This window comes from Ammospiza nelsoni, chromosome 6, assembly GCF_027579445.1.
Source record: "Ammospiza nelsoni isolate bAmmNel1 chromosome 6, bAmmNel1.pri, whole genome shotgun sequence".
Lineage (NCBI taxonomy): Eukaryota > Metazoa > Chordata > Aves > Passeriformes > Passerellidae > Ammospiza > Ammospiza nelsoni.
Genome location: NC_080638.1, coordinates 12,548,513 through 12,565,054, shown reverse-complemented (window position 1 = coordinate 12,565,054; position 16,542 = coordinate 12,548,513). Strand labels below are relative to the sequence as shown.

The window sequence follows — 16,542 nt, the reverse complement described above, 5'->3', positions numbered from 1 at the left end:
GGTAAGGAGAGAACACTGTGTTCCACGGGAGAACAGATGGATAGATTCTTCCTGTCTGTCTCACCCTCCACCCTCCCTTTTGCAGCACTATCCCAAGGTCCATTCAGGAAGTGGTTAAAATGTGATCTTATGTGATACTTTCTCTCCAGATGGGTGCTGCAGGAAATGCAGCATTAGTTTCTCAGTTCTCACAGATAGCAGAGATAAAAGGATTCTTTCTACCAGCATTTTAGTAGAGCAACAGCAAAACAAAGTGCCAGATCCTCAGCTGGTGCAAAACAGAGAATTGACTGCATGGATTTACTGCAGAGCTGGATCTCATGGTGATAGAGACATCTCAGTCCTGTCATCTCCTTTCAGGGTTTGCTGGACTTGCCCATGGAGCCAAACAGGATGCTGGTGATCATCTGGGGCTATCTTCCCCAGGGAACTGGTGGAAGCAGTGAACAGCACTGCTGCACCACGGGAATTCAGCAAAGGGACAAAGTGGGCTTTGAGGAGATGAAAAACTACCACAAGAACCTCACCCCACAAAGCTGGCAGGGCAGGGTGAGCTGAGGATGGAGCTCCTGTGGCTGCACGTCCATGTGATGGGAGGAGAGGACAACACACTGGGCACTTTGCCAGCAGGCTCTGGCAGTTCAGCACCACATCAGCCCCAAGCTCAGGAAATAAAGAGTAACCAGGATCCGAGCCGCCGGCATTGCCGGCTCCCTGCTGACCTTCAGGGCTGCCAGGAACCTGCCAGGAGCTTTCTGCCTGCTAAGTGAAATCAGAGCTCATTGTCTGCATCAAGAGCTGAAGAGGCTCCTCACAAACCTCAGCCAGCAAAGGTTCCTTCCACAGCGGCTCAGAGGGCAGATCACTCCTCTAATGACAGGAACAAGGCCCCAGGGCTGCAGCAATGATCTGTGCTGCTGACTCTTCTGGGAGAGAGGCTGACAAACATGGGGCCTTCATCTCCATTTAGGAAGGAATGGAGGAAATCTCACAGAAATGAGAGGTCTGGGACTAGAGCAAAGCTGAGCAACGCCTTATGGCTCCAAAGTGTAAGATGGAAACACCTCCCTCCCCTGCTCCCCCTTGCCAGCCATTGCTTGGTGGTCACCAGCTGCTCCGGTGTCAGGCAGCTAGAGCAGACTGAGGGAACTGCAGCACCAAAATCATGGAATTCCACAGCTCTCACAGAATATCCTAAGTTGGAAGGGACCCACAAGGATCCTCCAGCCCAGCTCCTCATGCTGCACTAGGCTTGGTGACCATAAAACCCCGTATTTCTCATTGACTGCAGCTGGACAGTGCTTGCATTCCCTAGTTTGGGAAACTAAACCCTTTTGGAAAGCCCAAACTGTGCCTCCCTCACAGCTTGCTGAGTGTGTATCAGACATTTGGGCATCCTGTACCACACAAACACCATCCTGGATGCTCACCCAGCTTCAGACCTCGCTGTGGCTTGGGGCGTGGGAGGGAAACAAGGGCCTGGCCCAGTGGAAGAATATTTTCCTCTCAGTGCTCATTCTGTGATATTTCTGTAGATATCACCTGCCTCACCTTTTCCTGTGCTTCCAGAGAGCATCCATACTGCTCTGTCAGCACAAATCCCACATAAATCCAGAGCTGAGGCTGCACACAGTCACTCTCAGGACTCTGCTCCTTTGATTTGGGACCAGTTTATCCTTTTTTTTTTTTTTTTTTTTTTCAATCTGGTACAATGAGACACAAAGAAATAGTAAGTGGAGCCCACAACTGAAGCAGGCCGCTCACATGTTAAAGAAGGGAGGGTCAGATTAATCATGGCATAAATATTAATTTACCTTCTTTGTTGCTTTGATATCAGTTAACTGGGCCACTCACACACTCTGACATTCATGTGGTTACAGCACATGGACCAAGCATTAAACTTCTGCTCTTTCCCTAGGAAAATCATGTGCAGCCTATGGAGATTGTGAGGTAAATCAGGGAGGGCAAACTCACCTTCTTGCTGAGAAATGGGGACCCTGCATAGCCCAGGCACCTCCAGGTTTATCCACACCCCTCACTGCTCCAGATTCCTGGGGGCACAAAAGCTGGTTTTGCTTGGAGCCATGGAGTCAGGAGCTTTGTCCTGCTGCCATGCCCTGCATTGCCACAAACAGAATTTCCTGATTCTAAGTGCATTTCCACTAAAAGCAACACAAACCCATCACACAGCTTAGAAAAGGTTTTAAAAGATGTAGAAACCAAACTAAGCCAAAAATCAATATCAGCAGTTCTTAAGTGCCTGCATAAAGGGCTTTTGTCTGTGGTTTTCCATCACTGCAAGTAGCCACAGGATCACCCAGCACCTCTCCAGACCCTCTGGCCTGGCTCCTCTCTGGCACCTGGGTACCCTTAGCAGCACATCCTCTTCCATCCCAGTACTTAACCCTCTTCTATGTGCTCTTAGCACCTACCTTGGGAATCATCTCTGCTCTCCATCCTGTACTTCCAAGCGCATGACCATGGTCTCATCTTTAAGCACCTCTCTCTCCCCCAGACTGAAGAAAGAAGTGATTTCCTCATTTCAAAAAACTAACCCTGCATGTGAGGGTTCCCCGCATTCCTTTGTCTCCTCCTCTTCCCTCATTCCATCACACCAAGTTTTTCTCTAATGACACATTTTCCTACCTTTCCTTTCTTCTTTAGAGCTCCTCACATCTTTTTATTCCTCCCTTTTCTCTTGTCAGCTGCTGTCTCTGCCTGTCTACCCATTCCTCCCCCTTCATCTCCCTCTCTGCTTCCTACACAGGCAGCAGCACTTGGGAATAAGATTTTGTGGGAGACAGGCTTCATTCCCTCCCTTTTCCCTGCTCCATGCTATTTCTGTTTAACAATCAGTGCCCTTTCTGGAAGGTTCTCATTGCCAGAGCTAACCAGCTCTTTCCCAGGCTGGGAAGAAGGAGCTGGTGTAATAAAATCAGGGATGATCAAGGAGAAAAAGGAAAAGGAAAGCCTTCCAAATTGCTGCTGCAAAGATTGGCACACAAACACCACAGCTCCCCTGGGATGCTCTCAAGGTCAGTGCAGTCAGACTCACCCAGAGCAACAAGCTGCCCTCCACTGGAGCAACAGGCCAGCAGAGGAGCAGCTCCCCTTGGCTCCCTGAAGGGCACTTTCCTGCCTCAAATCCCAGCAAATCACCAAACACATCTATTCATCTGTCTCCTGCGTGCACAGATGAAAGCTGCATCAATCCTGCACCGAGCGCAGCGGATGAGTCATTGCTGAGCTGAGCCACAGCTCCACCAGCATGGCCCCTTCCCTCTGCAGGGACCCATCCCAGCTCCAAATCCTCTCATCCTCCTCTGCTGCTTCCATGGGGAAGGAAAAGTCAGTGTCACTTTGCAAGAGCGAGGAGCTGCTCCAGGGTGTGGGTCTGGGGTGCAGTGGGAAGCTCATCCCCAGGGTTTTTCCCTCTGTCATGAAAAGCAACCCATTTCCATCAGGTCCTTGACTGCCACACTGAGACTGGCAGCAAGGAAGGATTTAACAGCACAGTGGGGTTATGTATCAGGATTTATCCTGCAGCAAAGGTCCATCCCTACACTCCAGGTGTCCTCTAGTTGGAAACATCCATCTTGGAAACAGCTGACCACATCTGACCTGGAGCAATGCTGTGCAGAAAGAGCCAGAAATGGCAGGAAAAATCTTCAAATCCTTCCCCTCATCCCCTAATCTCCTCTTCCTTTTTTTTGTCACTCCTGCCTGTCTGGAAGAAAGGCACTCATCCCCTAGTGCACGGGACAGACAGACCCTTGCTTTCCCTACGGAAACAGCTGCTGGCACCAAAGGTGGCTCTGGAGCAGCAGAGGGAGCTCCTTCTCCAGCACTCCCACCATCCCACTCTCCTCCATCTTCTCATCTAACCCCTAAGGAATGCAGCCAGGACCACCCTGTCCTTTGGGACATGTCCTCAGGGATCTGTGCCTGTCCCCTCTGCCACACCTGGAGTGATCTGTCAGGGCTGGAAGGATTTGTCTACAGTCCCCTCCTGCAAGTGAGCAGCATTCCTGGTGCTTCAACTCCCCATTCCCAATGGGGAAAGCCAGCATTTCTCCCTTTCTCTGAGCTGCTGGGAGAACAAATGTGTTCAAGGCAGGGAGATGCCAAGCAAGCACCCAGGAGAAGGTCAGCAGAGTAGTGACTAAGCCATTCCCCATGCCCAAGAAGTGCAGCGAAGATGGATGAGGTAATGCACCGCCTCTGATATTACCATAAATATTAAAGCAGCTTTACATAAGGAGCTTGTGTTCTCTCAGCTGCCATGAGCAGCTCCCCAAGGAGGATTTTTAGCTCCCTTCCAGGCTATTTCAGCCCCCGGCTCCTGACGCAACGCACGGCAAACGTGACACAACGCAACGCAAACCCCACGCCAGCAGAGTCACTTGTCACAGACACTCCTGAATGGCCTCAGTGCTGCACAGCCAGGGACAGACTGTACAGGAGCCTGCTGTGCTTCCCAGCCCTCCCAAATCCAACCCTCAGTGACAGCACCACCCAGTCACAGCAAACACTGCTGACCCACTTCACTCTGATGAGATATTTATGAATCCTTTTCCCAATCTGTTGTTTGTTACTCCCCACATCCCTCCCCCCATCCCTGGATTAAACATTTCCCTCTCAAACAAGCCCTTTGAATCTTGTTATGGAGAGTGTCAGATGCTGGAAGCATTTTAGCAGTGGCAGCAGCTTCAAATTGCTGCCACGGGGGGAGATCTGCCAGCCAAGCCTCTGCTCCGTGGCTGCGGCAATTCCTGCAGCTGCTCAGAGCCCCAGCGTGCTCCTCACTGGTCCAGCTGGTGCTGGCAGTGACCAAAAATCTGTACCCACCATCCCCACAGCCCCCAGAGCATGGCCGGGACCCTCCTTCTTGCTCCCAGTGCCACCAAGCCATGTCCCCTCTCTCCAGGCTGGGCAAGGCATCCACACTCAGAGACTGGGTTGTACCTGGTACCAAGGTGAGGTCAGGGAACAGGACAGGTTCCTGTAGCCCAGTAAAGGCAGCTTTGCCCTCCATTTCCAAAGGGAAGGGCTCTGGGATGCAGACCCCAGGCCACCAGCTGCTCAGAGGTGTGACACCACTGCCACTGTCTTCCTGGGAGGCTGCCCAGCCATGCTGCCCACACAGGTGACACAGCACTTCAGTCTCCCCACCAGAAAGAGCCCAGAAACACGACATATATGGTCTTTTTCTACACCACAACCTCTGCAGATGACAAGCTCTGAGCTGAGCATCACCTCTGCAAACCACACACATCCTGTCCCCAAAGAGCTCCTGGGATGGATGTGGCAGACATTTTATTCTCTGAGAGGTGGAGGCAGCATTGCAGGCACACCACACTCCTACCAGGGGCTCAACCTGTGTTCTTTTGGAGGGGTTTAACCCCAAACACAGTTCCAACCTACCCTGGTAACCCACACATGTTTGTACACAGCCACGTGCACAGCAAAAACCAGGCACTGCCAAGCAGCTGTGGGAGAGAGGAGATTTTGTCTCCAGCCACGTGCTCTGACTGACTCCCTGGGGTGGGCACTGAGTCACAGCTGGCACGGCCCTGGCCTGCTGTCAGCAGGAAAAGCCACACCTGGGAAGGCCCCTCAAGTGCCACCAGCCTCCCCCATACAGTTTGCACTCTCAGACACACCTTACAGCAAAATAATTTCTAGAATTCAACAGAATCCGGAAATACGTCGCTGAGGCTGGGTTGGAAATACCCTGCTGCAAAGCCTGGCTCCTCAGGATCCCAACACAGTCCCCAAGCTCCTAAAACAGAGTTCAGAGCACCTCAATTTGCTGTGCTAATCTCATTTTAATCTTGAGTTTGAACTTCACTCAGACACAAAATCAAATTCTCTTTTCCCCTCAACAGTTTTGGTTTTTTTTTGTAGCAGAGCAAAACTGTTGCTTTTACCGTTCAAAACCACGAGGCCTTAGATCTTGAGCCTCTCCCTGGCAGGGCTGGGCGCCCCTCACCCCAAACAGAAATTCAGGGCACAAAGGAAAAGCTTCTCAGCCAGGATGACTTTTTCTTCCCATGGCAGCTACTTGTCAGGACACTGGAGCAATAATTGGGAACACTTTGGGAGACACCACAGCAACAGGAATCCTGGATCCTTAACCCATGACACCTCACAGGGATCTGGGTGCATCCTGAACCCTACCCTGGGCAACTCCTCCTGTTTTGACTTTTGCAAACACACTCAGTTCATTTCTTTAGAATGTTTTTCCAGCCATCCCAGAGTGAAAAATTCATTTCCAGCAACACCCTAGCTGGGGCCATGGGGCTTCTCTTGGTTCCCTGCTCAGCTCTGGGCCTGTGGTGCCAGCTCAGGGATAATGTGACAGGGTCAGCAAACATTCCCTGCCTCTTGGAAAATGGTGAACACTCATTCCTTCCCACCACAAAGCCCTGCTCCTTACCCCAGGCCTGCCAGGACTTGGGAGAAGCCTTTGGGAAGAGGGCAGATGCTTCCAAATTGGGGTGCTGCTCCCCAAGCAGCCACAAGCCAGTCCCCAGCTTCAGGAGGCTGCTTCCCTTTCTGACAGATCTTGCTGTTAAGGCATCTTCCTCCCAGTCCTGCATCCCAAATTCAATATCCACAAGAAAAAGAATGAGGGATATATGTGACACAGTGAAATAGCCCCAACCACTGCAGGAAGCAGCAGCAAATTCAACACCCCTCCCCAGTTTATGGGCATCCTAAATCCATCCCTTCCGCCTGATGCGGCATCACCCCCTTTGTGGCTCAGCTGGGGCCAGCAGGAAGATTCTGGAAGCAATTCCTCTCATGCAGAGCTGGGTCTGGAATCTGGCAGCCCCTGGATCTGCAGGCATCAGCCTGAAAGCTGTTGCTCTGCAGCTGAAATCTAAGAAGCCACTGCAGGCAGACAAGGGGCCAATTCCACACGAGGCAGTGACCTTCCAGGGAGGCTCCCACACTCTCTGGGGTAAAACCCATCCCTTACCTTGTGCAGCAACACCAGGGCATTCTCCTTCCCAGCAGAAAGCTGGAAAGCATCTGGGGAAGGATGGCCAAAGCTCCTCCAGCATGGAAATCCCTGCTCATGCAGCTCCATCCCTCCCTCCATCCCATCTGCCAGTCCCGACACCTGATCCAGGATGGGAACAATGTGCCAGGGTGTTCTCCAGCCCTGCATCCCAGCAGCCTGCCAGGGGAGGGGATGGATGCAGCGGGATGAAAATGCACTTTTAGGGGAGAATTGGGATTTCTTCCCCCACCCTAGCACAGTATCACAGGGTTAGATGTTGGTGTTGGGCACCGTGGCTGAGAAAGGACAGCTGGAAAACACCGAAGGTCAAACCTGTGAAGGTCAGACTTTTGGAGGTCAGTCCTGAGATGGAGCAGGGAGCTTAATCCGGCATAGTCCATCCTCCCTCTCCTGACGGCATCCTGCCCAAGCCCCACCCAGGAAAACGGGGCTGCGGCGGGGAGGTTTCCTCCTCTTGTCCCAATGCCCAAGTTCTGACAGCCTGACCTCGATTCAATTTTAAAAATCCCCTTCTTTCCCCCATTTGCAGCTTCCCAGAAGCCACCAGAGGGACAGAGAAGTAAACAGGAGCAAATCAACAGGTCCCTGCCAGCACATATCCCAGGGATGCACATGGATGCACAGAGAGCAGGGACATCAGACTGCAGAGCCTGAGACATTCCCGGAGCATTCCCTCCCTGGAAGCACCCACCGTGACTCAGGAGCCCTGGGCTGGCACCCACCCCTCTCCCATTCCTTCGGTGCAATATTCTCCCTGTTTTAACAGGCACTGCTGCCTCTGACATCTTCCTCCCTTTGCGGGTTTTTGGGGTCAGATTTCCCTTTGTGAGCTCCTCTCCAGCACAAGCCCAGGGTCAAATCAAAGGATACACCCCCTGATAGATATCAGATTCTCCCTGCCCTACAAAACAACCCCCTTTCCCTGGAAAAGGTGAAGGCTGAACCAAGATGCCGGCTGTTCCTGCTTCCCTCCTGCTTCATGACTCACAGAATTAAACAGAGTCATTAAATCCATCCAGGCAGAGCAAAAGGCAAACAAATCCCTCTGTCCATGCAGATGGGAGGGGAAAAGCAGCTGGAGAAGCGCTCAAACCCTTCCGGGGAGGTGCGGCAGCTCTCTGCCAAGGCCGGAGAGGCTCAGCCCGGGATGCTGCTTCCCCTCCTCCCTCCCAGCAGCCCTGTTTCCGGCACATGGCCGGCTCCGCTTCCCCGTGCCCGCCGCCCTCCTGCCTCCGGAGTGCTCTGCGGCATCCAGGGCCTGTCCTTGGCCGGCTCGGCCCGGCTCGGCTCGGCTCGGAGCGGGGAGGGCTGCGCGGCACAGCCCGCGGCGGCGGCGGGGAGGCTGCAGGTACGTGCGGGAAGCTGCGGGCAGGAAGCGGCCGGGAGGCGGCCGTGCGTGTGCAGGAGCCCCTCCTGTGCCTGCCTGACCTTCAGCGAGCGAAGCTGGGGCGGGAGGGGAGCCCTCGGGGCCGGCCATCCTCGCCGTGCTCCTTGTGTGGGGTCAAAAAGGATCTTTTTGCCTCGCACGGGGAAAGCTGCGGGTGCCGGCTCCAGAGGCAGCCGGCATGGCAGCCCCGGCCTCCGTCCCGGGCGGCCGCGGAAGGTGCACACTCACCTTGGGCAGGTAGCTCCACGTCTCCGTGTCTCTCTGTCACCCTGCGCAGGACATCCGCACGTCCCCGAGCTGGGAGCCCCGGCCCTTCCACCCGCGCCCCCCGTCCCAGCGGCATCCCTCCCTTACCTCTGTCCTCCGGCCGGAGCAGTCACACCTTGGGAGCTGGCTCTTGCGCAGAGAGGAGGGAGGGAGGCAGGCAGAGGGTGGGGGGGAAACTTGGGAGTTTCCCACAATGCACCTCTGCAGACTGCATGAAGATGGAGAGCAGGGAGGGGGGGAGAGGGCGCTCCAATCCAGAGGGAAGGGCTGGGATCTGGAGGGGCCGGGTGCCAAGGGGGGGCCGCAGGGTGGTGAAGGCAGCCCAGCTGCATCTCCACATCCTCTGTCATTTGGGGCTGAGCTGGCTCAGCAGTTCAGGGCCATCCCTGCGGCACTGACCCCTCTGCTGCTCCGTTTGATTCTCCTCCAAATCCTGCCTGGATTTGCAGCAATTGCATGAAACATAGCAACGAAGTGGGGAGGACACACAGGGAAAAATACCCGGGAGCAGGCCAGCCTGATACATTGGGATGCCTCTGTGTAGACCACAGGCAAAAGGAGTATGAGCCTCCCCCCACCAGGATTTCCAACTGAGATGATCCCGAGCAGTGAGTTAAGGAATGTAAAACTGACTTGCCAAGGAGAAGCTCTGCACAGTGGAGGGAAGACACTGAAATGCTGCACCTTGTGATAGTTCTGTGCCAGCTCTGCTTCCCTTCTCCCCAGACTGCTCCTTGTCCCAGCAGGCTGGGATTTGACACCCCTTCCCAGACCAGAGCTGGGCACACAGCCCAGTCCCACTGCAGAGTGCTGTCAGCCAGCCAGGCACTGTCAGACACAGCCACCTCCTCCTCATCCTCACCAGCTAAAAGCAAAGAGACCTCTCTGTTACAGCCTCACCCCTCCAACCAGGTACAGGTACAAATTCCCATCCCCGTGTCACTTCCTGCTTGTATCCCAAACCTCAGCAGGTTCTGGGATTCTCTGGAGCTCTTTCAGCCCTTATTTCAGAGCAAATCGGGCTGTGTGCTACTTGCCCATCTGCCTGCACCCTGCTCAGGACCCACCAACCACCCACCAGTGCACAGCCAGGTGCATGTCATGTCTAAAAAATACTCAGGTTGCTTAAATCCCACTGCAAAGAAAAAACCTGCCTGTGTTAGAAGAGAGCTGCAGAATGAGGGGCTGGATGCAAGAACGTAAATCTCCCAGGACAGGCTGTGCTTCCAGGGCCTGCCTTGGGATGCAGCTACCCACACCCCCTTGGGACAGGGATAAGCAAGGTTATTCCTTCTGTAGTCCTTGGCTCCAGGAGCCAGCTGGGCTCAGACAGGCTGGCACAGACGGGATTAGCTGTGGCTGATGCTGATGTACCCTCTGTTCCCTGTCTGGTCCTGCACCCAGCAGTGCCAGCACTCCCTGCTCTTTCAGAGACTTGTGCCAGGCACAGCCAGGACCTTTCCATGTCTCCAAACAGCTGCTTCCCCTTCCTAATACCACCCAAATCTGCTGGATTGACAGACAGCAGAGAGGGCAGCAGAGGGGCTGAATTCCTGCAAAGCTGGTGGAAATCCACAGTTTAATGCAGGGGTGCAGAGGACACCCCCAAACCACTGCTTCCCTAGCAAAATCTCTTTGCTACTTCTGTATCAGGCAGGAATATCTTCAAGGTGGCAGGAGGAGGGAGGGAGCCTCCTGCAAGTGGGAACCACCGGGTCTTGTCCCCAGAGCCTGGATGAGGGGCTCCAACAGCAGTTTCCTTGTGATCACACACTCTGCCTGTGCCTTAGGAGATAAGCAGCCCCACGTGATGCTCTCACACGTCTCAGACCAGAATTCACGCTACATTTAAATTCTGAATGTAAACTTTTTTTTTCTTTTTTTTTTCTTTTTTTTTTTTTTTTTTTTTTTTTTTTTTTACTGAGGTAGGGAAAAAAAGGAAGGAAAAAAGAAGGAAAAGCTGTAAGCTGTTAAAACAATACACTTCCCCCATCTCCTTGTGGCAGAGTCACATCCCCCCTCACGCAGCGCAGGCACAGCAAGCGGCAACCCTGGCTGAGACACAGCAAGGTGAAAATGGCTTTTTCAAGGTCAGAGGGAGTGGGAAACCTTTAGAAACGGTGCTGCTGGATTTGCCCCCTCCCCCTCTGCTCACAGCACCTCCCAGGAGGAGTTAGCAGGGATAAGGACAGCCCTGGCTCCTGGGGAGCTCTCCCTGAAAAACCCACCGGGGAATGTTGGTGGCAGCAGCATCCATGAGAAGGAACATAGAATTGTGGAATTGTTTGAGCCCACTGAGGTTATCAGGACCAAACATTCCCCAGCACTGCCCAAGGCCATCACTATCCCTTGTCCCCAGGTGCCACATCCACGAAGCTTTTAAATCCCTCCAGGGATGGGGAGTCCACCACTGCCCTGGGTAGCTGTGCCAGGAATGAACAACCCTTTCAGTGAAGGAATTTTCCCCAATATTCTGTCTAAATGTCCCCTGACACACTTGAGACCATTTCCTTCGGAGAGAAACGGTTGCCCCCAGAATTATTTGACAACCTGCAAGCAGGAGGGACAGTGTAATGTCTGGCTCTGAGCAGGGAAATAAGAAGTCCATAAGGAGTCCTTAAACTCCCTGTGTGCCTTAAAACATCCTTTCTCCCTTTCCCAGTATCCCTCAGAGGCTACTTTGCTAAACACATCACCCTGAAGCTTTTTTTTTCCCCCATCATGGAAAGAAAATCATCACTCACAGAAAATAAAATCATCGAGTGGGTTACTCCCTCCTAATCCAGACAAAGGTGCCCTGCGCATAAACTGGAGCAGGCAAACCAGGAGAGCAGGTCACAGCACAGGCTCACACCCCTTTCATCCCTGAGCATCCAAAGATCCTAAAGGAGCCTCTCTCCTTTCCTAGAGCCCAAGTTACAACCCAACCCACAGCTGGAGAGGGGGGAAAAGGCTACACAGCAGCAAAACCCTGTGGCTGTTTGGGCAGCACCATTTGTCCGTACCTCAAACTCCCGGGAAAGCAGGATGAAGGACATTTCTCACAGTGGAATGACTTGCTGCAGCACCCAAGGTGGGTTTCCCTGGCAGCAGGAAGTCCTTGCAGTGAAAATCCAAGCCCTGCTCCCCCTGGGGTACTATTTATAGCCTGGAATGCTGAGCAGCCTCACCTGGAGCCTCCCCACCAGCTGGCATGGGCCTGGGCTCTGAGTTCAGTCCTGGGCACTCCTTGTTGAAGCTGTTCTGGGGACAGGGTCACCCAGCTCTGTCCAGGCAGCTCATCCCTGCAGTGAATTACATGGGCTTGTAATTCCTCGATAAATAAACAACTCCTCCTGCATTGTTTAAAATCACAGAATGGTTTGGGTTGGAAGTGACCTTAAAGCTCACCCAGTGCTCTCAGCACTTTCCAGCAGCCACCTGGGCAGATTCTTTCCTCTTGGGATGGGGATTAAGGATATCTCTGCAGAGGTCTGTGCTCTGGAGCCTTTGTCCCCTGAAGCATGAGTCAGAGGCTGCAGGCAGCCCCAGGCAGTTGCATTTGCTCCCAGGTGAATGAGGATGATAAAACAAGGGTGGATAGATCAGGATCAGGACCTAGAAGGAGAATGGCCAACCTACCAGAATCCCCAGATCCTCACAAATTGTGTCCTTAGTGCTGCAGCCAGACTTAGGAGAGCACTGAGCGTTGAAATAAGCAGCTGCTGGTGTGTCGGGGGCACAGGTGGGCTGGTGGGGAATTTCTCTGGGCTGGGAACTGACCCTGCTCCTCTTGGCACAGGGCACAGGTGGGACAGCAGAGAGCACATGGTCCGGGAGTCCCGCCAGGACAGGGAGCTGGGCGCCTGTCCCAGGGAGAGCCCGTCCCTCCAGAGCCGCTTCACCACCCTGACCATCACCAGGGAGCCTGGGAGCAAGCACGGAGCCAAGGATGGAGCTGTGGGAACCAGCCAGGGATGTGCCAGCGCCAGCAGCGGAGCAGCCACCACCACCACCATGCTGTTTGAACCCAGTGGAGACGGGCAAACCCCGCAGGTCGTGGTGCTGGTGGGGGCCCCAGGGCTGGGGAAGACAATGATGGTCAGGAAGGTGATGGTGGAGTGGGGAGAAGGGGCACTCCACACGCAGTTTGACTTTGTCTTCTGCATTGACTGCAAAGCCATCGTCCTTCCCATGGAAGCCAGCATGGCAGACCTGGTTTCATGGTGCTGTCCTGGCCTGCAAGTGCCAGCTGGGAAGATCCTGGATGACCAGAAGAAGATCCTGTTCATTTTTGATGGCTTCGAGGCCCTGGGGTTCTCCTTGGTTCAGCCTGAAGCTGAACTGAGCTCTGACCCCAGGGAGGTGAAGCCGCTGGAGCTCACCCTGATGAGCTTGTTGAAGAAGACTCTGCTCCCTAAAGCCTCTTTGCTCATCACCATGAGGCCAACAGCTCTTGGAAGCCTGAGGCAGTGCCTGAAGGGTGAGAATTATGTGGAGATACTGGGATTTTCAGCAGCCAGGAGGGAGGAGTATTTCCACAGGTATTTTGAGAACCCCAACAAAGCAGACGTGGCCTTCAGGTTTGTCAGAGGCAACGAGATCCTCTATAGCTTGTGTGTCATCCCTATCATGAGCTGGACCATCTGCACCATCCTTGAACAAGAGCTTTGTGGGAAGAAAAACCTCCTTGAGTGCTCCAAAACCACCACAGGGATGATGATGTTCTACCTCTCCCAGTTACTGAAGCACAGGGACAGGGACAACCCCCAGGTCCTCCAGCAGTTCCTACTCCAGCTTTGCGCCTTGGCAGCCGAGGGTATTTGGAAGCACAAGGTCCTCTTTGAGGAGAAGGAAATAAAGGACTGTGGCTTGGACCTGCCAGGTCTTCTCCCCTACTTCCTCAATGAAAGAATCCCAAGGGAAGGAGAAGACCATGAGAGTGTCTATGCTTTCACCCATCTGCACCTCCAGGAGTTTTTTGCAGCAATGTTTTACGTTCTGGAGGATGATGGGGAAACGATCAGCAGCCTGGGGAGGCTTGAAAAGAACGTAAATAAATTGTTAGAAAGCTACAACAAGTCCAGAAAGGATTTGAATGTAACAGTGCGATTCCTCTTTGGTCTGGTCAGCCAGAAATCCATAGAGTACATGGACAATACCATTGGGTGCAGAATTTCACCACGAGCCAGGGAAGAGCTTCTGGAGTGGCTTCAGGGGAGGCACAGAGGCTTCTCTCACCCTGGCCAAGCACTGAAGGTTTCGGAGATGGACACTTTCCACTTCTTGTTTGAGATGAACGAGAAGAGCTTTGCACAAAGTGCATTGAGTCATTTCACTGACCTGGACTTGCAGGACACCAGGCTGACCCTGTATGACCAGATGGCTCTTTCCTTCTGCATCCAACACTGGACTGGGCTGGGCTCCGTCACCCTCCAAGGATGCTCCTTCCACTGGCGGGATCCTGAGGCAGAGCTGGAGGTGTCAGTGCCTTGGTAAGTCCTGCTCCTCCTTGCTTTAATGACCCAAAACTGCAAAGATTTCTCTTCCTCTGTCCCAAAGGATGATTCAGCTCCTCCTTCCTGAACACCAGTTTGGCCTTTCCCTGGGTGTTTGGTTCTGCAGCAGAGGATTTACTTATTCTTGGGGAGAATAAGGAACACGTGGGCTCCTCCATCCGCTGCTTACTGTGGGATTGATAGTGATGGAGCTTCTTGGCTCGACCTAGCAAGGCCCACCTGTGGCCAGCTGTCACTCAAAGTTCCCATCATCTCCCTTGAAAAGGGGGATCCCTTGTGCTGGAATGTTAAATGCGCCCTGTGACTCACCTTACATCTCCGGGTGGCTCCAGCAGCAATGCTTGAAGTCCTTCGCTCCTCCAAAGCCGCAAAGGTCCCTCTGGAGGAGCTGGAGGTTCTGCTCGGGGTGGGGGGGTTGTGTGCTGGTGTCAGAACCGCGAGCAGCCAGCACCGCAGCTCTGTTTCCCTGCAGCTCTGGAGTCTCGGGAGCCGGAGGACATCCTGGTGCCCTCGTCGCGTGGCGGCGGGAGGAGCTGCCCTGCCCCATCCACCTGCTCTGCCGCGCTCTGCGGCACCGGGACAGTGCCCTGCAGGTGCTCCGGTGAGAGACGCACGTAGAGCCCAAAACAGGGCTGGGATCCGGGCTGGGGGTGGGGGCACCCGGACCACAGTGCAGGGGGTGAGTGGGTTGGTGCTGCCCCGCTGCTCCCCGGGGACAATGGCAAGGAGCCAGGGGAGGCCAGGCCCTCTTTACCTGAGGGTTTGGTGGGCAGGTGAGCAGCCAGGACAGGTGGGATGTGCTGAGCCCCTGCTCTCCGTGCTCTCCCGCAGGCTGCAGTGGTGCCGGCTGTCCGAGAGCTGCTGTGCGGAGCTGGCAGCGCTGCTGGCGGAGCACCCGGGCCTGGCCCAGCTGGAGCTGGCTGACCGCTCGCTGGGTGACAGCGGCGTGCGCCTCCTCTGTGAGGGGCTGCGGACTCCGGGCTGCCGCCTGCGCATCCTGCGGTGAGCACCCCCAGAGTCCCTCGGGACTATCAGACCTGAGAGCTCCGGAAACACCAAAGAGGGTCCCCCTGGGGTGGCGTGGTGCCTCTGTCCCACACATCAGGCCAAGGAGCACCAAGGTTGTGGCATGAGGGTGGGGAACGCCACCATGGTGGGATGGCAGTAGGAGCACTCAGGAGGCTCTGAGGGTTTTCCCGGGGTTCCCGTCAGGCTTCGGTATTCCCGCATCACCAGTGCCAGCTGCGAGGACCTCGCCGCTGTGCTGGGCATAAACACCTGCCTGGAGGAGCTGGATTTGTCCTTCAGCGAGGGTCTGCGTGATGCCGGCGTGGAGCTGCTGTGTGAGGGGCTCCAGCACTGTGCCTGCCCGCTACAGACACTGCGGTAAAGTGGCTGCAGGATGGGCAAGTGCTCCCTCCTTCTTATGCAGAGCTTTCTTCTTCCCACCTGGAGCAGCTCAGCAAGCAGAGGCCAAAGCCCTCCTTCCCTCTTTCCCTCGCTCCCACAGGCTGGGCAGCTGCCGGCTGGCGGGCGCCTCCTGCCCGGCCCTGGCTGCGCAGCTGCTGCAGGGGCCCCGTCTCAGCTGCCTGGACCTGAGCGAAAACGAGCTGCAAGCCCAGGGCATCCTGCAGCTCTGCCAGCAACTCCGGCATCCCGCCTGCCCGCTGAGGAGCCTGGGGTGAGTCAGGGCCCTGCCCCGACCCTTCCATGCCCGGCATGCCCGAGCCGGGCAGTGGAGGCCGCGGGACAGGCAGGGCCGCACCGGCACCGCGGCCGCTGCAGCACCTCCCTCCCCACAAGCTCCAACACCTTCTCCTCTGCTCCTGCCTCCCCCACACCCAGGCTGAGCACAGACGGATTCAGCCAGGCCCTGCTGAAGGAACTGGACGCCCTCCGGGCCCTGCAGCCCAGCCTGAACATCGGGAACCTCCTGGAGCACGACGTGCCGCAGGCCGGGGCCATGGCCCGGCTGCCCTGCCACCGCGGGGTGCTGCCGGGGGGCAGGAAGGCGCTGTCCTCCTTCAGGAGACCTCCCATCCTTTAGGAACATCCTTCCAACAACCAGAGCCACTCCTGGCCCGGCTCTCTGTGCTGAGAGTGGGGCTGAGCCTGCCCCACCCTCGGGGCACAGGGAGGAGATCCTGCTGCATCCACGGGGCAGGATCTGGGTCCTGTCCCCTCCATTTTGCCCTCGTTGTTGGTGGCAGCAGTTGCATGCATTTGGCAGTGCCAAATAAAGACCCTGCAATCCCAGCAATCTCCTGGGCTATTCACCCTCAGCCCACCATTCCCAGGGATGTGTCTGTGGTTCCCGTTCCTGCCCTGTATCCCCAATGAATGGTTGACACACCCTTTAT

At 55.1% G+C, this 16,542-nt stretch overlaps 1 protein-coding gene across 1 annotated transcript; it reads left to right on the top strand.

Annotated features, from left to right (window-relative positions):
* The first annotated feature begins 11,711 nt into the window (after window positions 1-11,711).
* LOC132074080 (NACHT, LRR and PYD domains-containing protein 12-like) lies at window positions 11,712-16,438 on the top strand. Its single transcript, XM_059473547.1, has 7 exons — window positions 11,712-11,757; window positions 12,466-14,158; window positions 14,655-14,783; window positions 15,014-15,184; window positions 15,395-15,568; window positions 15,693-15,863; window positions 16,028-16,438. The coding sequence occupies exons 1-7, from the start codon at window positions 11,712-11,714 to the stop codon at window positions 16,227-16,229; spliced, it is 2,586 nt and encodes an 861-aa protein (XP_059329530.1). The 3' UTR covers window positions 16,230-16,438.
* The last annotated feature ends 104 nt before the right edge of the window (window positions 16,439-16,542 follow it).

Coding starts and splice junctions, on each gene's coding strand:
- LOC132074080 (XM_059473547.1), top strand. CDS start 11,712: ATGAAGGACATTTCTCACAGTGGAATGACTTGCTGCAGCACCCAAG. Junction 11,758..12,465: donor GACTTGCTGCAGCACCCAAG/GTGGGTTTCCCT, acceptor CTCTTGGCACAG/GGCACAGGTGGGACAGCAGA. Junction 15,864..16,027: donor TGCCCGCTGAGGAGCCTGGG/GTGAGTCAGGGC, acceptor CCCCACACCCAG/GCTGAGCACAGACGGATTCA.